This window comes from Hylobates moloch, unplaced genomic scaffold (assembly GCF_009828535.3).
Source record: "Hylobates moloch isolate HMO894 unplaced genomic scaffold, HMol_V3 SCAFFOLD_15, whole genome shotgun sequence".
In the NCBI taxonomy this organism is placed as follows: domain Eukaryota; kingdom Metazoa; phylum Chordata; class Mammalia; order Primates; family Hylobatidae; genus Hylobates; species Hylobates moloch.
Window position 1 is genome coordinate 93,923,597 of NW_026652290.1, and position 24,561 is coordinate 93,948,157.

General features: G+C 54.8%; 1 protein-coding gene across 1 annotated transcript in view; it reads left to right on the plus strand.

Annotated features, from left to right (window-relative positions):
- The window catches only part of PTPRS (protein tyrosine phosphatase receptor type S), a 132,444-nt gene that overhangs the window by 101,952 nt on the left and 5,931 nt on the right, over positions 1–24,561 (plus strand). Inside the window, exons 11-29 of the mRNA XM_058428158.1 lie at positions 4,938–5,243; positions 6,852–7,045; positions 7,204–7,230; positions 10,630–10,747; positions 13,160–13,768; positions 14,237–14,334; positions 15,217–15,470; positions 16,118–16,211; positions 16,317–16,532; positions 17,005–17,162; positions 17,686–17,697; positions 17,953–18,065; positions 19,717–19,764; positions 20,875–20,972; positions 21,058–21,181; positions 21,731–21,906; positions 21,988–22,107; positions 24,002–24,156; positions 24,242–24,527. Of these exons, the coding sequence (XP_058284141.1) occupies positions 4,938–5,243; positions 6,852–7,045; positions 7,204–7,230; positions 10,630–10,747; positions 13,160–13,768; positions 14,237–14,334; positions 15,217–15,470; positions 16,118–16,211; positions 16,317–16,532; positions 17,005–17,162; positions 17,686–17,697; positions 17,953–18,065; positions 19,717–19,764; positions 20,875–20,972; positions 21,058–21,181; positions 21,731–21,906; positions 21,988–22,107; positions 24,002–24,156; positions 24,242–24,527 (3,206 nt within the window). The remainder of the gene's footprint in view (positions 1–4,937; positions 5,244–6,851; positions 7,046–7,203; positions 7,231–10,629; positions 10,748–13,159; positions 13,769–14,236; positions 14,335–15,216; positions 15,471–16,117; positions 16,212–16,316; positions 16,533–17,004; positions 17,163–17,685; positions 17,698–17,952; positions 18,066–19,716; positions 19,765–20,874; positions 20,973–21,057; positions 21,182–21,730; positions 21,907–21,987; positions 22,108–24,001; positions 24,157–24,241; positions 24,528–24,561) is intronic.

Sequence of the window (24,561 nt, forward strand, 5' to 3'; positions counted from 1 at the left end):
CAAGAGATGGGGAAGGGTCCCCTTTGTCTAGTTTTGGAGGAGTGGCCTCTAATGTTTTGCTTTAAGTGAGGCCGGAGGGTCTCTCTAGTTGAAGTAAGCTGTTGGGGTGGCCTCTGCAGTCTCTGGCAGCCCAGTGTCTCTGAGGACAGGATTCATCTCTGAGTTCCAGATGCTAGCAGGATAGTGCCCATAGGACATACTCAGTAAACACGTGCTCAGCCACCAAGCAAGCTGCTCTGATGGTGAGGTTTTCTAATGCTCTTGCCACGAGCAAGGCCAGTAATCTCTCTGGGCCTCCCTCCAGGGGATGTAGATTCTAAAATCGTGGGCACTTGGGAGAGTGTGGCTCCTGCCATACCCAACCGGCACAAGGCTGAGATCTGAGCTCACAACCTCCAACCAAGCCAGCCTGTGAACCACGGCCAAGTCTGGGTTCCAATCCTGGCTCTGCCACCTCATCACTGCATGCCCCTGGGCAGGTAGCTTGCTGTTTCTGAGCCTCAGTTTCCTCACCTGTAAAATGGGCTCACCTGTAAAATAGGCTGCACTTCTGGTTTTTCGGCAAGATTGAGAGGTGATATACAAAATAATGAAAAGCTTCCAGGGTGGGGTCTGGCCACAGTCGGTACACAACCAGTGACCGTAGAAAGCCCAACAGGCGGACTTTGGAATCTGGTTTCCCCACCGTTGACGTGGGGTGGCGGGTGGGGAGTGACAGTTCTGACCACCTGAGGGGTTGTGAGAATTAAATGAGATAATGCATGCATTAAATGAGATGATACATGCGTTAAATGAGATAATACATGAAACATGGGCTGAGGGTGCTGCATCTGCAGTAGGCGTGCAGAAAATGAAGCTTATTATCACTAATGCCCTCAGCACAGCGTCTGGCCATAATAGGCACACAACACGTAGAGACTTACTGATTCATAAGCCTTTAACACACAGACAGTTCCCTTTAATATGTGGGAACTCTCACTGTTATTCAGCAAAGACCTTAACATACTGCCTGGCACACAGTAGGTGCCCCACTAATGCAGCCACTGTTTTAAATCTACATACGGATTGGCACAGTGCTGGGCACCTAGTTGGCACTCAGTAAATGGAAGCTATTAGCAGTTTATAACAAGCTTAGCCTAGTGCCAGGCGCACAGTAGGTACTCAAAACATGGGTGGCAACAATTATTGTTCTACAAACCTCTTGGCACAATGCCTGGCATACAGTAAGTGCTCAATAAGTGGCACTTGCTATAAAGAGGCGGCCTAAGTGTGAGGCACATAGTAGGTGCTCAGATGGGCACTATTATCAGTTTGAAAGGGTGTAGGATAGAGCTGGTTACACAGTTTTTACCGAAAACATTCACTTACTATCTGCAAAGTCCTTGGCACAGTGTGTGCAAATAGTAGGTGCTCAATAAATAAGAACTATTACTATTTTTATATAAGGTATTTAGTGCAATGCCTGGCACGCGGTGGATGGTTAATATGCCAGGTGCTATTACAGTTATCCAATAAAGCCCTTAGCACAATGCTTGGCACACAGTAGGTGCTTAAGAAATGAAAACTATTGGCCAGGTGCGGGGGCTAACGCCCGTAATCCCTGCACTTTGGGAGGCCGAGGTGGGCGGATCACGAGGTCAGGAGATCAAGACCATCCTGGCTAACATGGTGAAAATCCGTCTCCCCTAAAAATACAAAAAATTAGCCGGGCGTGGTGGCGGGCGCCTGTAGTCCCAGCTACTCGGGAGGCTGAGACAGGAGAGCGGCGTGAACCCGAGAGGTGGAGCTTGCAGTGAGCCGAGATCATGCCACTGCATTCTAGCCTGGGCGACAGAGCAAGACTCTTGTCTCAAAAAAGAAATGAAAACTATTAACGTTCCATAAGGCCCTTAGTAGAGTTGCCTAACACATAGTAGGTGCTTAATATGTGGAAACTTACTGTTTTTCAGTAAGCCCCAGCACAGTACCTGGCACGCAATAGGTGCTTAATATGTGGTGACTACTACTGTTTTCTGATGAAGCCTTTAACACAGTGCCTGGTGCACAGTAGGATCCTAATACATGGGGACTATTAACTGTTTTCTGATAAAGCCCTTAGCACAGTGCCTGGCACATAGTAGGTGCCGCTTAAATGACAACTGCTGTTTTTCTCTTCAGAGACCTATTACCATACCCAGCACATAGCAGGTGCTGCTTAAATGACAACCACTGTTTTTCTCTTCAGAGACCTGTTACCATACCCAGTCCATAGTAGATGTTCAATAAATGAGACTTGCTGTTGATAGGCTTAGTAGTAGATTTAGTGTGGTGCCAGGTGCATAGTCGGGACTGAACACAGGAGTGCTGTGATCTTTACAGATTTTGGCACACAGTAGGTGCTCAATATGAGCTATGAAGTCCTGAGCCTGGTACCTGACACCAGTAGGTGTCCAATAAACCGGCACTTTTATTATTACTTGATAAATCCCTCGATATTCTATCTGGCACACAGTAGGTGCTCAAGACATGGGCATTATTTTCAAGTGAGGCCAATTGGATGGTCCTAGTTGAAGTAAGCTTTTGGGATGGGCTTTGGGTCCCTGGTAGCACAAGTGTTCAGTAAATAAATGCTTTTACTATAAGAAAAATTTTACCATATTTTCCATAAATTATTATGAAGCCCTTGGCACCATGCCTGACCTACAGTGGGTGGCCAGTAAATAAGTGCATTTGCTGTTATTGTATGAAGCCCTTGGCATCATGCCTGGCACATGGTAGGCAGCTAATAATTGGGGCTTCTATTGCTGTTGCCTGGCACATAGTGTGTGACATATAGATTTTTTTTTTTTTTTTTTTTTGGAGATAGATAGAGTCTTGCCCTGTTGCCCAGGCTGGAGTGCAGTGGCACGATCTTGGCTCACTGCAACTTCTGCCTCCCAGGTTCAAGTGATTCTCCTGCCTCAGCCTCCCGAGTAGCTGGGATTACAGGCTCCCGCCACCACGCCTGGCTAGTTTTTTGTATCTTTAGTACAGACGGAGTTTCACCATGTTGGCCAGGCTGGTCTCGAACCCCTGACCTCGTGATCCACCCACCTCGGCCTCCCAAAGTGCTGGGATTACAGGCGTGAGTCACTGCGCCCGGCTGAGATTCTTTTGCTATTATTCTATGAAGCCCTTGGCACAATGCTTGACACACAGTAGGTGCCTGATAAGTGGAGCTTCTATTGCTGTTCCCCTTAGCATGATGCGTGGCACATACTAGGTATTCAGTAAATAGATGCTCTATTATTTTGTGAAGCCCTTGGTGCTGGCACATAGTAGGTGCCTAATAAATGGAGCTTCTGTTGCCGTTTCCCTTGGCACAGTGCCTGGCACATAGTAGATAGTTAATAAATGGAGCTTCTGTTGCTGTTCCCTTTGGCATGGTGCCTGGCACATAGTAGGTGCTTAATAAATGGAGCTTCTGTTGCCACTCCCCTTGGCATGGTACCAGGCACATAGTAGGTGTTCAATAGATGCTTTTACTATTATTTCATGAAGCGCTTGGCGCTGGCACATAGTAGGTGCTTAATAGAGCTCTGTTGCTGTTCCCCTTGCCACAGTGCCTGGCACATAGGTGTTTGACATAGATTATTTTGTTACCATTCTATGACGCCTTAGCACAATGCTTGACACATAGTAGGTGCCTGATAATTGGAGCTTCTGTTGCCATTCCCCTTGGCATGGTTCCTGGCACATAGTAGGTACCTAATAATTGGAGCTTCTGTTGCCGCTCCCCTTGTCATGGTGCCTGGCACATAGTAGGTGCTTAATAAATGGAGCTTCTGTTGCTGCTCTGCTTGGCATGGCGCCAGGCACATACTAGGTGTTCAATAAATGGATGCTTTTACTATTATTTTGTGAAGCCCTTGGCGCTGGCACATAGTAGGTGCCTAATAGAGCTCTGTTGCTGTTCCCCTTGCCATGGTGCCTGGCACATAGTAGGTGTTTGACATTTAGATTATTTTGCTATCATTCTATGGAGTCCTTAGCATAGCACAATGCCTTAGCACAATTATTAGTAGGTGCCTAATAATTGGAGCTTCTATGGCTATTCCCCTTGGCATGGTGCCCGGCACATAGTAGGTGCCTAATGGAGCTTCTGTTGCCATTCCCCTTGGCATGATGCCTGGCACATAGTAGGTGTTTAATGAATGGAGCTTCTGTTGCCATTCCCCTTGGTATGGTGCCTGGCACATAGTAGGTGCCTAATAAATGGAGCTTCTGTTGCTGTTCCCCTTGGCACAGTACCTGGTGCATAATAAGCGCTTAATAAATGGAGCTTCTATTGCTGTTCCCCTTGGCATGGTGCCTGGCACATAGTAGGTGTTCAGTAAATAGATGCTTTACTATTATTTTGTGAAGCCCTTGGTGCTGGCACATAGCAGGTACTTAATAAATGGAGCTTCTGTTGCCATTCCCCTTGGCATGGTGCCTGGCACATAGTAGATGTTCAACAAATAGATGCTTTTACTATTTTGTGAAACCCTTGGTGCTGGCACATAGTAGGTGCCTAATAAATGGAGCTCCTGTTGCTATTCCCCTTGGCACGATGCCCAGCACATAGTAGGTGCCTAATAAAAAGGGCTTCTCTTGCTATTCCCCCAGTTTCTGGCATGGGGACTGTAGCTGTCCAATGCCTAAGACCTACTGTGCACCACGTAGGTGCAGCCTGGTGAGCACAGGGTTCTTGGCCAGCCCTCCCAGCCCCATCCCACCTGCCCGCCCATCCACCCGCCCATCCCACCTTTGGTTGACACCCGCTTCTTTTGGGTTCGACTTCTCTTTGGTTTGGTTCTGTTTTGTTTGTTATCATCTTCTTTTTTATTTTCTCTTTCCCATCTTTTGTTTCCCCGCCCCCCTCCCCACCCATCCCACCTCCCTTCCCCCCCCCCCCACGTTCTCCCCCCCTCCAATAGAACCGTCAGCCCCCCCTCAAGACGTTAAATGTGTCAGCGTGCGCTCCACGGCCATTTTGGTAAGTTGGCGCCCGCCGCCGCCGGAAACGCACAACGGGGCCCTGGTGGGCTACAGCGTCCGCTACCGACCGCTGGGCTCAGAGGACCCGGAACCCAAGGAGGTGAACGGCATCCCCCCGACCACCACTCAGATCCTGCTGGAGGCCTTGGAGAAGTGGACCCAGTACCGCATCACGACTGTCGCTCACACAGAGGTGGGACCAGGGCCCGAGAGCTCGCCCGTGGTCGTCCGCACCGACGAGGATGGTAAGTACCTGCCCCAGGCCCGGGACCCCCCGCAGGCCCCAGCCCGGCCCCGCCTCGAAGCCTTCCATCTGGAAACCTGGGCTGGTGGTCAAAGGGCAGAAGCCTCACTCGGAGGAAGCCGGGAAGCAAGCAGCCTCCCCGAGAAACCCGGGGCTCCTTGACCTTGGAATTGGCGATTGTAGACATGGGCAGGCTTAGCTCTGCAGCATCTGCTCCCAGAGCCTCGTGCCTGGACAGTTTTGCTGGCTGCCCTCTATTTTGGTGGAACAGTGGAAACCTTTGGAAATGGGGTAGAGGAAGTGGCAAACAGCACCTGCAGCAACAATGTGCTGATCATGGTTAACCAGCTCCCCGGGTGGATGGAGACCAGTTTGTGTAGCATTGGCCAATTTCCCTGGTGTTAATGTTCCCATCCTCACCCATTTCAAGTTAGCAAGTTTGAAACTGGAAAGCAAGGCAGTGGTCCTAGCTTGGAGTCACATGGTCGAAGCCTAGATCATGGAGAGAAATGACAGACACCTTTCCCAATAAAATTGCAACTTCTCAGCCAAGCACAGTGGTTCATGCCTGTAATCGCAGCACTCTGAGAGGCCAAGGCAGGAGGATCATGAGTCTCGGAGTTCGAGACCAGCCTAGGCAACACAGGGAGACCCCATTCCTCCAAAAACATTTTTAAAACATAGCCAAGCATGGTGGCATGCACTGTAGTCCCAGCTACTCAAGAAGCTGAGGTACGGGGATTGCTGAGCATAGCAGTTCGAGGCTGCAGTGAGCGGTGATCATCCCCCTGCACTCCAGCCTGGGTGACAGAGTGAGACCCCATCTCTACAAAAACATATTAGCTGAGCATGGTGGCTACTTGGGAGGCTGAGGTGGGAGGATCGCTTAAGCCCAGGAGTTCAAGGCTGCAGTGAGCCGTGATCCTGCCACTGCATTCCAGCCTAGGTGACAGAGTAAGAGAACCTGTCTTGAAAATATTTCAGCCTCTTGGTCCTGGGACCCTGATTTGTTTTCTGAGCCATTTGCCTGAAAGTTTCGTTGGACAGCCCCATTATGTCCTAAGCCCAGAGAAGAAATGAAGCAGCTCTTTATGCCAAACCCTGGGGTGGGTGAAAAAGATCCTGAGTGCCAAGTGGGCCACCTGCCTGCTTGGGTATTTAGGAGCATACAGCTGGACTGCCTGGTGCAAATCCTGGCTTTGCCTCTTGCTAAGGCTGTGATCACAGAATCAACTCTCTGGGATTCAGTTTCCCCAAATGTAAAATGAGAATGACAGGAGACCCTATCTTGCAGGGTTATGATGAGGATGGAAGCCGTGTAGGGTGAAAAGAAGAGGGTGTCTGGAGGCCCTGGGAAGGTGGCTTAGACTCGGGGGTGGGGGGGGGGGCAGCCTGGGTCCATGGGGGGCACCTTCAGGGGCCCTTCCCAGAGCTGTCGGGGGTATGAAGGAGGTCATGTCCTCCTGCCCGGTGGGGAGCGCTAAGAGCGCCCAGTTATTCACCGGCAGCCACTCGGCATCCTGCAATCGGACAGTGGCACTGCCCGGGGCAGGGCCGGGCGCCCTGGTAATGGCCCCGCCCGCCCCTCCCCTCCCCTCCTGCCCGCCAGTGCCCAGCGCGCCGCCGCGGAAGGTGGAGGCGGAGGCGCTCAACGCCACGGCCATCCGCGTGCTGTGGCGCTCGCCCGCGCCCGGCCGGCAGCACGGCCAGATCCGCGGCTACCAGGTCCACTACGTGCGCATGGAGGGCGCCGAGGCCCGCGGGCCGCCGCGCATCAAGGACGTCATGCTGGCCGATGCCCAGGTGGGCGGGGGGCCACGGGGGGCCTGGGCGGGGCAGGGGACGGGCTCTGGGCGGGGACGGGCCCCTGCGCTCCCCCCACCTCTGCTTCTCTTTCTCCATCTCTGGCCTCTCCCGCTCACCTCCCTCCTCTCTCCCCTGCCGCCTCCTCCCGCGCTCAGTGGGAGACGGATGACACGGCCGAATATGTAAGTAGCGCCCCTGGCCACCTACCCACTACTGTGCGCTTCCCGCGGGCCGTGCTGTGCTGTGACTCCTGCACGCCCCTTATTATCAGTAGTAAAACGGTCTCCTCCTCTGGGCCCTCCCGTGCGCCCCTCGCTCTCCCATTACCTCTTGGAGCGCTCAGCTTCGGTGTTTGCACCAGGGAAATGGGATACTCCGACCACTGTGCGCCCCAGGGGGCAGACCCGAGGGTGGCTTGAGCACCAGGACCTGAGAGTCATCCCTGAATGCTCTCACCCTGATGGCTCCTGCCATTGGTGGAGCTTAGGCCTTCTGGGTCCTTCCCCTGTCCTTAGTCATTCCTCCTGTATGTCTCCTCTCCTGTTAGACCCAGCGCCACCCTTTAATGGCACTCAATTCAGCCCTGTCTGGCATAGAAATACCTCTCTCTAGATCTGCTGTCCTCTTCATTCTGGCCCCCGGGTGATGAGAGGTGTCAACGGGGCCAGAGTGGGGAAGGATGTCTGTGATACCCTGGTTACAACCCCACAATGCTTTAAACCAGAGAGGAATTGCTGTGTGACTTGGGGCAAGTTGCTGCCTCTCTCTGGACTATCTCTCTGCCCCTAAAACAGGAGTACCAGCCTCTGCTGAGAACCCCAGGTCTGACATTAAATTGGCACTGGTCCCTTGGCTGGGTGTGGTGGCTCACGCCTGTAGTCCCAGCACTTTGGGAGGTCGAGGCAGGTGGATCACCTGAGGTCAGGAGTTCAAGACTAGCCTGGCCAACAGGGCAAAACCCCATCTCTACTAATAATACAAAACAGCCTGGTGTGGTGGCAGGCGTCTGTAATTCCAGCTACTCGGGAGGCTGAGGAAGGAGAATCGTTTGAACCCTGGAGGTGGAGGTTGCAGTGAGCCAAAATGGCGCCATTGCAGTCCAGCCTGGTCAGCAGAGGGAGACCCTGTCTCTTTTTTTTTTTTTTTTTTTGAGACGGAGTCTCACTGTATCACCCGGGCTGGAGTACAGTGGCGCCATCTCGGCTCACTGCAACCTCCACCTCCTGGGTTCAAGCAATTCTCCTGCCTCAGCCTCCTGAGTAGCTAGGATTACAGGCGTTAGCCACCGGTCCTGGCTGATCCTGTCTCTAATAAACAAACAGGCACTAGTCCCATAAGCTCTGATGCCTCCCGTCTCACCCACACTGGATCTAGAGGGAATGTTCCCATCTGGGCGTCAACCCTGCTCTTCTCACAGAGACCCTGGGAGGGATAGACTGTGAGGCTCAGGGGCAGGAGACCCTGTTTGTGCATCCCCATCACCCCTCCCTGTCCCCCTGGCCTGGATCTGCCCCACAGTTCCCAGGCATGCTGGCCTGTGCTTGAGGGGGGGTGGTGTGCTTGCAGATATGGGCACACATGATGCTGTGAGCCTGTGCACAGGTGTTGTGCAAGTCCGCGTGCCCGGGAGTGTTCTGTGCTGTCATTCATTGGACGAGCAGTCATTTATTGAGCACCTACTATGTGCTAGATGCTGAGAATGTGGTGGTGACAAGAGCCCCTCCTCCCTAACAGTCATACTCAGTGAGCGGGATGTTAATCAGAACAAAACACATCAGCAGAGCATGGTGGCTCACGCCTGGAATCCCAGCACTTTGGGAGGGCGAGGCGGGTGGATCGGCTGAAGTCAGGAGTTTGAGACCAGCCTGACCAACATGGTGAAACCTTGTCTCTACTAAAAATACAAAATTAGCCAGGCGTGGTGGCACATGCCTGTAATCCTAGCTACTCGGGAGGCTGAGGCAGTAGAATTGCTTGAACCGGGGAGGCAGAGGTTGCAGTGAGCTGAGACCATGCCATTGCACTGCAGCCTGGGCAACAAGAGCAAAACTCTATCTCCAAAAAAAAAAAAAAAAAAATTGTTACAGCTGTGGTGGGGATGGGATTTAGACAGTGAAATAAACATTTAAAAATCAGCTCTCAGCCAGGCACAGTGGCTCACGCCTGTAATCCCAGCATTTTGGGAGGCAGAGGCAGGCGGATCACTTAAGCCCAAAGTTTAAGACCAGCCTGGGCAACATGGCAAGATCCCATCTCTACAAAAAATATAAACATTAGCCAGGTGTGTGGTCGTGCACGTCTGTATTCCCAGCTACTTGGGAGGCTGAGGCAGGAGGATCACTTGAGCTCAGGAGGTCAAGGCTGCAGTGAGCTATGATTACACCCTGCACTCCAGCCTGGGCGACAGGGTGAGACCTGTCTCAATAACATAAAAAGGTAAAAATCAGCTCTCTGGGTGGGCAGGAGGGGGCAGTCCTGTTTTGTAGCATTTGACCGTTTCCATGGTGTAAATACTTCCCACCATGTCAATTTCAAGCTACCTGGGAGGTGCCCAGTAGCTCATGATCATGTATTTCTATTCTACAGATGCAATAGACAAGATGATCTCAAAGCAGTAACTGTACAGATACCCATAGAGATAGCAGTAACCATAGTGAAATAACTAGAAAGGGTGGGTTTGCTGTATTTATTGCCTTTGCTTTCAATGTAACTTAGTTGATTGTAAGTTTATACAGTTTATTTATTTTTGAGACAGTCTCGCTCTGTCACCCAGGCTGGAGTACAGTGGCACGATGTCGGCTCACTGCAACCTCCGCCTCCTAGGTTCAAATGATCCTCCTGCCTCAGCCACCCCAGTAGACAAAGTTTCACCATGTTGGCCAGGCTGGTCTCGAACTCCTGACCTTCCTTAAGTGATCCTCCTGCCTTGGCCTCCCAAAGTGCTGGGATTACAGGCGTCAGCCACTGCACCCAGCCTTATACAGTTTAATTTTTAATAACAGCTCTGTTTCATAAGTGGCTCACAAAATTCCTGAAAATTTAACCAGCAGCTCTCATGAGTTGGTACAGGGCACCTCCAGCACACCAGTGGGTGTAGAGGCAGAGGGGAAGGTCAGTGCCAAAGGGCCTGAGGCAGGCTGTGCCTGGTGCATTGGAGGAACAGCAAGGAGAGCCCTTTGTGAGCCACAGGGAAGACTTGGGCTTTGACCCCGAGAGAGGTGGGAGCCATGGAGGGCTGTGGGGAGAGCGGGGACGGACCCTGACTTCAGTGCTCACAGGCAGCCTCTGGCTGCTGTGGGGAGGACAGACTGTCGGGGGTGATGGCAGGAGTGAGGGGAGCGGAGCAGAGAGGACCGAGTTGGTCCGGGCAAACAACAGTGGGCTTGTCCGGCTGGGTTGTTGCATGTACCCTCTGAGCATGGCCGTGCCACATGTCGTGGTCTCTGCATGAGCTCCTGTGCACGTCTCCGCCCGTGATCCAGGCCCTGCATCCTCCTTGCTTGATCTCAGCACAGGGAGTGGGGGTGGGCGGGGCTGCTCCCAGCCCCAGCCGTGGTGCTGACCCCCAGCCCTGCCCGCAGGAGATGGTCATCACAAACCTGCAGCCTGAGACCGCGTACTCCATCACGGTAGCCGCCTACACCATGAAGGGCGATGGCGCTCGCAGCAAACCCAAGGTGGTTGTGACCAAGGGAGCAGGTATGCGACCCGCCCCCCCACCACCCACCAATAGCCCCTTTGCTGCCGCTGGCACCAGAGCGTGCCTCCAGAGTCCTTGAGCTCACAAGGGCAGGCAGAGGGTGCACCAGGCAGCAGGAACAGTGAGACAAAGGTGTGAGGGCTGCTCAGGCGGGTGTCCAAGGCCCAGCTTGGCCCCCCGCCCCTGCCTTCTCCGTCACTCACTTCCTGTCCCCCTGGCTCCCACCAGACAGAAACAGTTAACAGCCACCTCTGACCGCTTTGCCCCGTCAGCCTTTACTTGGGCTGTTCCCTCTGCCAGGATACCCCTTCCCTTGCTGGCTGGCTCCTCCTCTGCTTTTAGTTCTCAGCTCAAGGTACACCTGCCCTGGAAAGCCTTCCCTGATTACCTCATCCCACAATCTTGATCCTTCTGGGCCCCCTAGTCTCCTGTGCTTCCCCCATCCGGGCTCTGATCGCCCTGGCTAGGTTATTTCAGGGTGGTGCACCTGTCTTCCCCCACTGCACCAGGAAGCCACCTTTCTCTTGGGGGTCCTGCCTCAGTTTCCCCTTCTAGCCCCTCCATTGTCCCTTCCATCATCCCCAAGGGGCTGGCTTTTTTTTTCCAGCCAAAATGGAGCTGAATTAAGAAAAAGAGGCTGCCGTGAAGATGTAAGGGGAGGGTACACCAGGCGGAGGGCACAGCCCAGAAAAAGACTCGGGGGGTGGAGCGGGGGACTGGGGGAGTGGAACAAGCTCGGGTGTTTCAGGAACAATCGACCGGCTTCTGTGGCCTTCATCCCAGTCCCCACACCCACCCTCTCCTCGGGGACCCTTGTAGCCACACCACTGACTCTGTACCCCCCTTTCAGGCCTCCCAGCTGGACACAGCCCCTGCCCTTGTCCACACTATTCCCTTCGCCCACCTTGTCTGCGTCCTCCAGCATCCAGCTCTAATGCCACCTCCTCCAAGCAGCCTCCTGTGATCTCTCCCTCCCTTCTTCTAGCCAGCAGGGCACTTCCCTCCTTTCTCAGGGACATTGTATTAGAGCTGTGTTTGCTAAGCAGAACCCACTGCATACGCTGCTCTCTCCACCACCCTGGGTATTCATAGCAGTCCATTCAAGGCTCTGATAAGTCCTGCAGTAGAGAAGTCCATTTTCATGTATACAGCCCAGCTTTCCCACTTCTTTGCCTGACCCCAGAACCTCTCTCGGCACATTGATTACTACCCAGGCTGTGCGAAACAAAGAGCGGGGCGGGTTCTGGATTTCTTTCTGTCCCAGGGGTATTGGTCAGGTGCTGGCATTCAGCAAGGGCCACATCAACAAGGCAGGAGATGGTTGCCTTATTAATGGAGGGAGGAGGGGTTCTCTGAGTCCTCACTTCCATGCTGTGCCTTATACGCCCCTAGCCCAGTGCCGGCTCTACACCTTTGCATGGGCCATTCCCTCTTCCTGGAGCACGATTCCCCCAGATCTTCTCGTGGTTCCCTCTCTTTCTTCCTTCAAGTCTTTGCTTCTTAAGTGAGGCTTTCTTGAGACCTACTTTTATTTTTAAGACGGAGTCTTGCTCTGTTGCCCAGGCTGGAGTGCAGTGGCACGATCTCGGCTCCCTGCAACCTCCGCCTCCCAGGTTCAAGTGATTTTCCTGCCTCAGCCTCTTGAGTAGCTGGGATTACAGGCGTGCACCACCGCCCCCGGCTAATTTTTGTATTTTTAGTAGAGACAGGGTTTCACCATGTTGGCCAGGCTGGTCTCGAATTCCTGACCTGAAATGATGTGCCCATCTCAGCCTCCCAAAGTGCTGAGATTACTTACAGATGTGAGCCACCGCACCCAGCCTTGAGATCCACTTTTAAAAATCACAACCCCAGGCTGGGCGTGGTGGCTCACGCTTGTAATCCCAGCACTTTGGGAGGCTGAGACGGGTGGATCACCTGAGGTCAGGAGTTCAAGACCAGCCTGGACAATATGGCGAAACCCCGTCTCTACTAAAAATACAAAATTACCCAGGTGTGGTGGTACACAACCTGTAATCCCAGCTGCTCCAGGAGGCTGAGGCAGGAGAATCCCTTGAACCCGGGAGGCAGAGCTTGTAGTGAGCCGAGATGGGGCTACTGCACTTCAGCCTGGGCAACAGAGCAAGATTCTGTCTCGAAAAAAAAAAAAAAATCACAACTGCAGCTGGGTGCAGTGGCCTATAATCCTAGCACTCTGGGAGGCGGAGGCAGGAAGCTCACTTGAGCCCAGGAGTTCCAGGCTGCAGTGAGCCATGATCTCACCATTGCACTCCAGGCTGGGCAACAGAGTAAGACCCCCAACTCAAAAAAATACTATATTAAAGGAAAATAATTAAAAATACAACTCCACCTTGTGCCCCGGGGCCGGCGGATGGTGCTGGGACCCTGACACCTGCCCCGTATCCCCGCAGTGCTGGGCCGCCCAACCCTGTCGGTGCAGCAGACCCCCGAGGGCAGCCTGCTGGCACGCTGGGAGCCCCCGGCCGGCACCGCGGAGGACCAGGTGCTGGGCTACCGCCTGCAGTTTGGCCGCGAGGACTCGACGCCCCTGGCCACCCTGGAGTTCCCGCCCTCCGAGGACCGCTACACGGCATCAGGCGTGCACAAGGGGGCCACGTATGTGTTCCGGCTTGCGGCCCGGAGCCGCGGCGGCCTGGGCGAGGAGGCAGCCGAGGTCCTGAGCATCCCGGAGGACACGCCCCGTGGCCACCCGCAGATCCTGGAGGCGGCCGGCAACGCCTCGGCTGGCACTGTCCTTCTCCGCTGGCTGCCACCCGTGCCCGCCGAGCGCAACGGGGCCATCGTCAAATACACGGTGGCCGTGCGGGAGGCCGGCGCCCTGGGCCCTGCCCGAGAGACTGAGCTGCCAGCAGCGGCTGAGCCGGGCGCGGAGAACGCGCTCACGCTGCAGGGCCTGAAGCCCGACACGGCCTATGACCTCCAAGTGCGAGCCCACACGCGCCGGGGCCCTGGCCCCTTCAGCCCCCCCGTCCGCTACCGGACGTTCCTGCGGGACCAAGGTAGGCGCGCGGCGACCCCTGCACCAGAGCCGGACCGGGCCTCGCGCCCACCCCCACCCCAGCCCCCTCCCTCTCCCCTGCCCAGGTAAGTGGTCACTTTTCTGCTTCCTCGTGGTCACTCAAGGCAAGTCCGGACCCCGAGGCTCCGGCGTTGGCAAAGGTGGGACGTGCCTCGGTGGCACCACCGCCCCCCACCGCCGCCCCCTCCCCTTGCTCCCCTTCCCCCTCTTCCTCCTCCTCCACCTTCTCTCTGCAGCCTCTGCAGCCGCGCCGTCTCCCGAAGCAGGGACTTGGGACAGGACAGGGCAGGGCCGGGCCAGGGCCAGGCAGGAAGGCCGTGGGCATGGGCACAGCGGACGACAGGGAGCGCCTGGGCCGCCCCACCCCACCCCGCTTCACGCCACCCGGTGCCAGGCACTCACGGGGCCTCTCTTCTGCTCTCTCCCTGCTCGGCCGCCTCCCCGGTAGTCTCACCCAAGAACTTCAAGGTGAAAATGATCATGAAGACATCAGTTCTGCTCAGCTGGGAGTTCCCTGACAACTACAACTCACCGACGCCCTACAAGGTGCGACTGCCCAGCCGGCAGGCAGGCAGGCAGGCAGGGTCAGGGGTTGTAGTTCGGCAGGGGTTAAGGCTCAGTTTGGAGTTGGTGTGAAGTCGGGGATCAGGGATCAGGGCTCAGTGAGAGATGGGCCTCAGCTAGGATTGAGGCTTAATCAATACTGGGAATCAGACTTGGGGCCCAGCCTAGGATTGGAGGTCAGCTGGAATTGAGATTCAGTCAGTAATGGGGATCAGTGTTGGGCTCAACCTTGGATTGTGGCTTAGCTGGGATTGAGGTTCAGTCTGGGATTAAGATTTAGTCCATACTGGAAATCAGAGTTGGGGCTCAGCCTTAGATCATGGCTCAGCTGGGACTGAAGCATAGTCAATATTGGGACTCAGAGTTGGTACTTAGCTTGAGGTCAGAGTTTAGTCTGGAGTTGGTGCCAAGTCTGGGATCAGGGGTCAGCCTGGGATTGAGGTTCAGTCTGAGATCAGGAATCAGTCTAGGATCAGGTCTCAGAGGTAGGTTTCCACCTAAGGATCAGGGCTTAGCTGGAATTCAGAATCAGTCTGGGTTCAGGGTTCAGTGGGATTGGGGCTCAGTCAGGACTGGGGATTCAGTGTGGGATCAGGGCTCAGTCAAAGTGGGCTTCTACCTAGGATCAGGGCTCAGCTGGAATTTAGGCACAGTCTGGGGTCAGGGTTCAGTGAGGTGGGGGCTCAGTCAGAGTTGGGGACTCAGCCTGGGATCAGGGATCAGTCAGTGTTAGATTTCTGCCTAGGGCAGGGTTCAGTGGGATCAGGGCTCAGTCAGGGTGGGGGACTCATCCTGGAGCCGGGGCTCAATCCATGGGCAGGTGTTGAGCCCACCAGGCCCTGCTGAGCTAGCCCTGGTCCTCAGATCCAGTACAATGGGCTCACACTGGATGTGGATGGCCGTACCACCAAGAAGCTCATCACGCACCTCAAGCCCCACACCTTCTACAACTTTGTGCTGACCAATCGCGGCAGCAGCCTGGGCGGCCTCCAGCAGACGGTCACTGCCTGGACTGCCTTCAACCTGCTCAATGGCAAGCCCAGCGTCGCCCCCAAGCCTGATGCCGACGGCTTCATCATGGTGTATCTTCCTGACGGCCAGAGCCCCGTGCCTGTCCAGTATGCTCACCCCCATGCTCCGGGTTCCTCGTCACCCCCATCAGCCTGCTGTATGGCTGGGGCAAGCCACATGCCCTCTCTGTGCCTCAGTTTCCTTGCCTATGAAACACAGACCCTATCAGCCCCAGTTCATGGGGTCATCCAAGATTCAGTGCTTCTCATGGGCCATTGTCACTAAATGTGTCCTATGTCTGCTCTTCCAGCATTTCCTGATATCCCATATGCCTGACACTCCACTGGGTATTACTAGGGCCCCTGAAAAGATTTGGTTCTGGGCTTCCCAACTGGTGGGGAGGCAAAGCTGAGAGTCCCCAGTGGGGAGAGGAGCACTCTGCCTCAGAGGCAGAGAAGATTTAAGGGTTACAAGGCTATGTGGGCATTGAAGCTGGGGCCTTGAAGGATGCATAGGAGTTCAACAATGAGCCTTACATGAAGTAAGCCTTCTAGGCAGAAAGTACAGCATGATCCAAGGCCTGGAGGCCTCCGTCAGCAACTGTGGCATTTGTGGATGTGACATAGGGGAATAGGCTCGTTGTATGAACAGAAGGGAAGACTCAGAGAAACGGCCTCCCCCATTTGCCCCCATGTAGCATCCCTTGGTCATCCCTATCGACAGCCCCCTCTGACTCTTTCCCATCTCCCTACAGGAGCTATTTCATTGTGATGGTGCCACTGCGCAAGTCTCGTGGAGGCCAATTCCTGACCCCGCTGGGTAGCCCAGAGGACATGGATCTGGAGGAGGTGAGGGCCTGGGGCCCAACCTGCAGGGCCCAGATACATTCCAGCTTTCACGTGCTCTGTTGCTCCCAGCTGAGCTCTGAGCCACCCATGACTCTGTTCCCGTAGCTCATCCAGGACATCTCACGGCTACAGAGGCGCAGCCTGCGGCACTCACGTCAGCTGGAGGTGCCCCGGCCCTATATCGCAGCTCGCTTCTCTGTGCTGCCGCCCACGTTCCATCCCGGCGACCAGAAGCAGTATGGTGGCTTTGATAACCGGGGCCTGGAGCCCGGCCACCGCTATGTTCTCTTTGTGCTTGCTGTGCTTCAGAAGAGCGAGCCTGTAAGTCCTGAATGGTGTCTGCTCACATCCAGACACACCTCTGAATGAGGCAGACCCCATTCCCCAGGGCCCTGACCTCTGTGGTCAGTCACAGGCAGCTCCCTGTGGTCAGAGCTGGGCAGAGGGGAAGACTTGGGAGTGGAGGGATCCTGAAACGAAGGTTTCTTAGAGGAAGAGACCTTGGAGCTGGGGCGTTGAGGGGTGCGTAGGAGTTCAACAAAGAAAAAGCATCCCAGGATTTGCATGTGCAAAGGTCTGGAGGTACAGAAAGGATTTCATAGTGGCTGGAGCAGAGAAGGGAATGGGGAGAGCAAAGATTGGCAGGGACCAGGTCATACAGGCCTCCAGGGTCAAGGTTCTAGGAATATAGGAGGATCTAGAGCAGGGGAGAAACAGGTTTGTGTTTGAGAAAGACCCATCTGGCCACTACAAGGAGGGTGGACACTGATGGAGACCCCCCCTTTCCCTGCAGACCTTTGCAGCCAGTCCCTTCTCAGACCCCTTCCAGCTGGATAACCCGGATCCCCAGCCCATCGTGGATGGCGAGGAGGGGCTTATCTGGGTGATCGGGCCTGTGCTGGCTGTGGTCTTCATAATCTGCATTGTCATTGCTATCCTGCTCTACAAGAAGTAAGCCCCATGTCCTCCCCGACTTGACAGCAGGGAGGGCTTCCTGGAAAAGGAGGGAGGAGTTGTCTCAGAGAATCATCACTAAAGGTCTCTGTTGTACATATGGGGAAACCGAAATTCAGAGAGGTTAAGCCACTTGATCAGGGTCACACAGCATGGGAATGGCAGAGCTACGGCTCAAAGCAGGCCAGTGGCTTGGCGTCTCCTCTTAACCCCTATCTTCAACTCAGCAAGAAGATTTGCGGTGGAGGCTGCCTGTGTCCAGTTCAATGAGGATAGCAATTGTAGTGGCCCCATGGGGCACATCCCAGCTTAGAAAGGGAGGGCTGAGATAAGCCTCCTTGTGGTGTCGATAGGCAGGGGGACAAACAGGGAAGATGAGTGCCATTTTCCAGAGGAGACCAAAGCTCAGAGAGGTTAAGGAAGCCACTGAGAGTCACAGAACAAGCCCTTGATGGCCAGCACACCCTCACCTTTCTTCTTTTTTTCCCCCCTTCTCACCCGTGTCTGCTTTCGGGAATAGCAAACCTGACAGGTAAGAACCAGCCCTCCCCCCCTGGAGGCTTCGGGCAAGAGGAGGAGGACAGGGAATGGGTTGATACTGTGCCCACAGGAGGGGGGATGCCTGGCTGCCCCCACAGCTTGTACACGTATCTGTACTTGGTCCTGGAAACCCCAGTCATACGGGTCCACGGTCCTTTTCCTACCACACATTCCTGGGGCCTGAATTGTGTTCACACATGAACATGTGCCAGTACTAACTGGACTGTTCCGCTTGCGTCTCCTAAAGTAAACGCAAGGACTCAGAACCCCGCACCAAATGCCTCCTGAACAATGCCGACCTCGCCCCTCACCACCCCAAGGACCCTGTGGAAATGAGACGCATTAACTTCCAGACTCCAGGTATGTACTTTTCCCTGATACCAGGGATACCACCAACAGGGGAGATAGCTGGGGAGAAGCAGTAGCTGCCACCCTGGGGGCCCCTCATTGGCCCCCTCTGAACTATGCTTGGTGCAGCCACATTCTTGATTCCTAAATACCTCCAACCCTACATGGCTCTGGGCTTGGAACTCATAGGATGGTTCTGCTTACAACCAAGTGAGGCTTTTTTTTTTTAATTTAACATTTAACCGATGGCTGCTGTCTGCTTCAGGAGCCTAAAGAAGATGTTTAAAAATAAAAAACGGAGAAAACACAAATAAACCCCTCATTTCTTTGGGCAGAAAGAGCTGTTCTTCTGTGTCTCTAGTTTTCATGTTCCTCAGTGGTGGGGGTTGAGGTTTGCCCTCAGCCATTTTCCACACTCCCTTGGGATATATCCCTAGCAAGGTACAGAAATTGTACCTGCCCAATGCCCTGTACTTCTTCCCACCATGGCTGTCAGGGCTCATGCCTCTTTATAGTTCCCCGTAGATTAAAGTCATATGACAGTCCAGGAGAATTCAATCAAGGTCGTATCCTTGATCATTTTCATGTATGATTCACAAAACTCCACCATCTCCTCCCTCTTCATGGGCTCACGCCAGCTGCTTCTAACCAGATAAGGAATTTTTCATTTTACTGATGGCTGCTATTCTCATTATGGGTTCACAGCCTGGTTACATCTGTCCTTCCAACTGTACCCGGTCTCCACTTCCTATCTCTGAACTGGTTGATATCAACTCTATTTTCCAACCAAATGAAGATTTTAAACATTTGTATTTAACTGATGTCTTTAGTCCTCCTTAAAGCCTCATGCACAGCCTCACATGCCGTTCCTGATGTACTTTCTTTTTTTTGTCTCTGGACTGGTTTGTGTCACTTCTGTTGTCATCCAAATGAGGAGTTTGACCATTCGTATTTAACTGATGGCTGCTGTCCTCATAAAGGGATCATGCAGGGCCTCATGTATCACCCCTTGTGTATTCTCTTCTCTTTCTTACCTCTGTAGTGATTCATGTTGCTTTGGTTTTTCAGCCAAATGAGAATTATTAAATGTGCATGTAACTGATGGCTGCAGTCTCCTGAAGGGATCATGCAGAGTCTCATAATTCACCGCTAATGTGCTCCCATCTCATTTCTGTCTCTGGACTAGTTTATGTCTGTTCTGTTTCCATCCAAATAAGGATTTTCAACATGTGCATTTAACTGATGGTTGCTGTCCTCCTTGAAGCTCATGGCATGGGCCCATACGTCCTTTCCCTGCTCCCTCAGCTTCTCCTTCACCGTCCTGCATCCTCCTTTCTCAGAATGCCCTCTGCTGACCTCAACAGAGGGACCCAAGGCCAGGCTGGTCTGGGGGAGGGGATTTGTAGACAGAAGAACCTAGCACTTTGGAGTCCTTCCAGAGTGATGGGTCAAGACCAGGACTGACTGGTGTCCAGCCAGAGGGGTACACAGTTAGCAGCTATCGTGAGTCCTCAGGTGGGGGCCCAGGTGGCTGTACGTCCCCGCCGTTGTCCGCGTTGCTCCGCCCTTTGCATCCGCCAGCCAGTGAGGGGTGGGGGAGGCAGAGGTGGGACCCCCCCTACCCCCCGCATGTTTTCATTTATTTATTGTTTGCTGTTTGCAGATTCAGGCCTCAGGAGCCCCCTCAGGGAGCCGGGGTTTCACTTTGAAAGTTAGTTCCTGTGTCTGTTTTTGGCTTCCTTTCGCCTCCCCCCTCCCTGGTCATTTCCTCTTTGGTTTCTCCATCCTGCCTCCTGTCTGTCCATGCGCCCACCCATCACCGGCCTTTGTCCACCTGTCCTGTGCTGGCTCCTGGAAGAGGGCAAGGGGTTGGTCCATTGGGCCCTCAGGTGGCTGTATGTGACTGCTGTGTGTGTGGTGTGTATGTGTGTGTCAGGGACGTGGGTGAGGCACGTATGTACCCAGGACATGCCCACGTGACAGGCAGGCCCCTTAGATATGAGCTCTTGGGGGGCAGCTAGGGACACATGGGAGACTCAGAACATTAGATGTTACCAACTGGTCTGAAAACCACCTGAGAGCTGAATGTCCGGTACACAGGTCCCAGGAGAGGTCAGGGTTCTGCAGACCCAGATATCGGGAAGGGAGAACCGAGCCCACACCCAGCACCTCCAGCAGCCATCCCGGGGGGCTTGAAGGGATAAGAGCTCTCAGGCCAGGGCCTTCTTTCACCTGCTCCTGCCCCAAGCAAGCGCAGGGACAGATGGGGACTCCTCACTCCTCTCACATACACGCAACATACTGTTTCCCCTCCCCAGTCCCTCGCCTCTACCTGGAAGCGGATTTCATGCCTCTGATCCCAGAGGGACAGAAAGGGGTGTTAGTCGCCCACCCAGGACAGTATTTCCAAAGCGCAGCCAGCTGCATCTGCAATTTAATTTCTGTGCCACACACTTGCTTCTTGGCTCGAGGCACTGGGAGCTTGACATCCTCCGGGGTGACCCTTCTGCCAACCCCTGCACCCCCAGCTTGGTTAGAAGGAAACAGGATGGGCCAATGCTGTGATCCAGGCCCCTCCAGGGGTGTCAGGCTTTGCCCCGAGCAGCGGCCTCAAACCTGCTCCCTTTAGACTCCCCTAAGCCTGGGGTCCCAGCCCCTTCGTGAGCCACCCTGAGTCTTCCCCTCCTGCCAAGCCCCACCCCAGCCACGCCCTTCTAACCGCAGCTCGCCCATCGCAGACTCACATGTAGAGCACCCCCTCACCCCAGTCCCCGGCTGGCCCCCCAGTGACCAACCCCGCCGGGTCTGCTCCACCCTGTAGGCATGCTCAGCCACCCGCCAATCCCCATCGCAGACATGGCGGAGCACACGGAGCGGCTCAAGGCCAACGACAGCCTCAAGCTCTCCCAGGAGTATGAGGTGAGCCTGCCCCCGCCTCCCACCCTCATCACCTTGGCCTCACAGGCACCTACCCTGACACCCATGCCCTCCCCTTCCTTTGTAGTCCATCGACCCTGGACAGCAGTTCACATGGGAACATTCCAACCTGGAAGTGAACAAGCCAAAGAACCGCTATGCCAACGTCATCGCCTATGACCACTCCCGCGTCATCCTCCAGCCCATTGAAGGTAGCTCGGAGACCCCCAGTCTTAACCTGCCCTTCCCCACTGCATGGAAAGTGCTAGATCCCATGTCTCCCTTTGGCCACTGAGGCCTGATTCTGGTCATAGACCTGGTCCAGCTCCAACTGGAGGCCACTGGGCATCTTTAGATAGGTATTTAACTGATGGCCGCTCTCTCTAACATGGCTTCATCTGTCCTTCTGCATCAGTTGTGACCAGTCAGAGCAGTTCTGCTGCCCAGGGGACATTTGGCAATGTCCAGGGACATCTTTGGTTGTCACAACCTGAAGGGAAGAAATGCTGGCATGGAGTGAGTGGAGGCCAGGGATGCTGCTCAGCACCCTGCAGTGCCCAGAACGGCCCCACCACAGAGAGCAATCTGACCCCAAATGGTGATAGCACTGGGGGGGAGAAACCGTGAAGTACACGTCCCATGGTCACCTCGGGGACAAATCTGGGAGCAGTCAGAGTAAACTTCCAGGAAGTGGTTGGCCAGACAGAGCCAAACTAGCAAGACAGCCCCCACAGATCCCTGGCCTCTCGCCCTGGCTGCAGGCATCGTGGGCAGTGATTACATCAATGCCAACTACGTGGACGGCTACCGGCGTCAGAACGCGTACATTGCCACGCAGGGGCCGCTGCCTGAGACCTTTGGGGACTTCTGGCGTATGGTGTGGGAGCAGCGGTCGGCCACCATCGTCATGATGACACGGCTGGAGGAGAAGTCACGGGTGAGCCTTGGACCCCATGGCCCTCAAGCCCCCGCCAGCCAGGCTGGCCCTTGCTGACACCTGTTCTCTTGCCTGATACAGATCAAATGTGATCAGTACTGGCCCAACAGAGGCACGGAGACCTACGGCTTCATCCAGGTCACGTTGCTAGACACCATCGAGCTGGCCACATTCTGTGTCAGGACGTTCTCTCTGCACAAGGTGGGGCCCGGGCTGGGGCTGGGGGCTGAGGGTGGAGGAATGTGTTGGAAGGGAGGCAGAGGGCCCCAGCTTCTACCCAGGGAGCTCCCCATGGGACAGAGAGAAAGCAGAGCGTGTCTTCCCAGGCTGACTACATTCTCATGAAATCCACTTCCGTGGTGGGGGAAACTGAGGCTCAGAGAGGACACTGCTTGTTTCCACCCACGGCAGGAGGACAAAGCTGGCAGATCCCAACTCAGCAATTAGCCTGATTTCCTCTTGCCTTTACTCATGCCCCAGGTCCTCTTTACCCACTTGTCCTCTGGCCTCACCCAGCTTGAGCCTATGATGGGGGCCTCAGCAAGGCCCCAGCCCTGCCTTCAAGGAGTCTCCAGACAGAGACGGACAGATATTGGCAGCCCTGCAAAGTCAGGGCTGGGATGGAGAAGATCTTTTAGATATGTATTTAACTGATGGCTGCTGTCCATAGTGTGGTTCCATCTGTTTTTCTCCATCTGTGGTTCTGAATTAGGACAATTTTGCCATCCAGGGGACATTTGTTATTGTCATGATGGAGAGAGGAGGCACTACTGGCACCATGATGTATCCCCACCACCCAGCCAGGTCATCTCACCATCAGGCACCTGCTTGACCTAAGTGCCAGAAAACTGAGTACATGCACAAGGGTGACAATTCTTGCTTCAATCACACACATTAAGCACATGTTATGTCTCACTCCCTAACCTGGACACAAGCACACAACAGGGACCTAAATAGACAAAAACGTTCTGCCCTTGGGAGAGTTAACAGTCTAGTAGACAAGACACACACCACAACTATGAAATGTCAAGAAAGCTTCCATGTCAAAGGAGAAAAATAAAGAGGAGGAGAAAAACAGTGTCGGGGACCTGGAAGAGGGTATGATGGGGAGATTTGGGGGAACAGCATTTCAGGTAAGAGGGTGCAGCCTGGGCAGAGGCCCTGGGGCAGGACCGTGCCTGGCGTGTTACAGGAACAGCGGGGAGGGCAGAGAGGGGACAGGGCAGGTCGTGCAGGATCCTGTGGGCCTTGGGGAAGACTTCTGCTTTGACCCTGTGGGAGGCAGGAGCCATGGAGGGCTGTGGGCAGAGGAGGGACCAGATCTGACTCAGGTGCCCTCTGGCTGCTGCAGGGAGGACAGACTAGGGGGCTTGGGGAGGAGCCAAGGTCTGCGGCACAGAGGGTAGTGATAGGTCTAGACCAGGTTGGCCTCCATGGAGAACCTGGAGCAGGTGGATTGGGATAGACTTTGAAGGCAGAGCCGACAGTCCTGGGTGAGGTGTTGGATGTGAGAGGGGAGAGTTGAGGGTGACTCCCAAGCTGTGGCCAGAGTGCCCAGAAGGTTGGAGCCGCCTTCAGCTAAGATGGGGGAGCAGGTTTGGGGAGAAGGCCAGATACAGTTGGCCACGTTGTGTGTGAGGCGTCTGCAAGACTCTCTACTTGGAAACGTCCACGGGCGGCTAGAGCCCAAGTCAGGCACTTAGGGACATGGCGACTGGGAAGCACCGACATGGGCAATTTTTTTGAGACGGAGTTTCACTCTGTTGCCCAGGCTGGAGTGCAGTGGCACGATCTCAGCTCACTGCAACCTCCATCTCCTGGGTTCAAGCAATTCTCCTGCCTCAGCCTCCCGAGTAGCTGGGATTACAGGCATGTGCCACCACGCCTGGTTAATTTTGTATTTTTAGTCAAGATGTGGTTTCTCCACGTTGGTCAGGCTGGTCTCGAACTCCTGACCTCAGGTGATCTGCCCACCTCGGCCTCCCAAAGTTCTGGGATTACCGGTGTGAGCCACCGCACCCGGGCACTTGGGCATTTTCAGCACATAGGTGGCAGGGCGAGCCAGAGTGACAGGTGACATCCTTGTGGTCCCCAGAATGGCTCCAGTGAGAAACGCGAGGTCCGCCAGTTCCAGTTTACGGCGTGGCCGGACCACGGTGTGCCTGAATACCCAACGCCCTTCCTGGCTTTCCTGCGGAGAGTCAAGACCTGCAACCCGCCAGATGCTGGCCCCGTCGTGGTTCACTGCAGGTACATCCACCCCGCTTTGCCCCGTCCGCTTCCCCCGGTCCCCACAGCCCAGCGGCCCCCGAACACCACGTGGCTGTCCCCGCAGTGCCGGTGTGGGCCGCACAGGCTGCTTTATCGTCATCGACGCCATGCTTGAGCGGATCAAGCCGGAGAAGACAGTCGATGTCTATGGCCACGTGACGCTCATGAGGTCCCAGCGTAACTACATGGTGCAGACGGAGGACCAGTACAGCTTCATCCACGAGGCCCTGCTGGAGGCCGTGGGCTGTGGCAACACAGAAGTGCCCGCACGCAGCCTCTATGCCTACATCCAGAAGCTGGCCCAGGTGGAGCCTGGCGAGCACGTCACTGGCATGGAACTCGAGTTCAAGGTGCCAGCGGGGTGGAGGTTGCCGTGGACGGGGT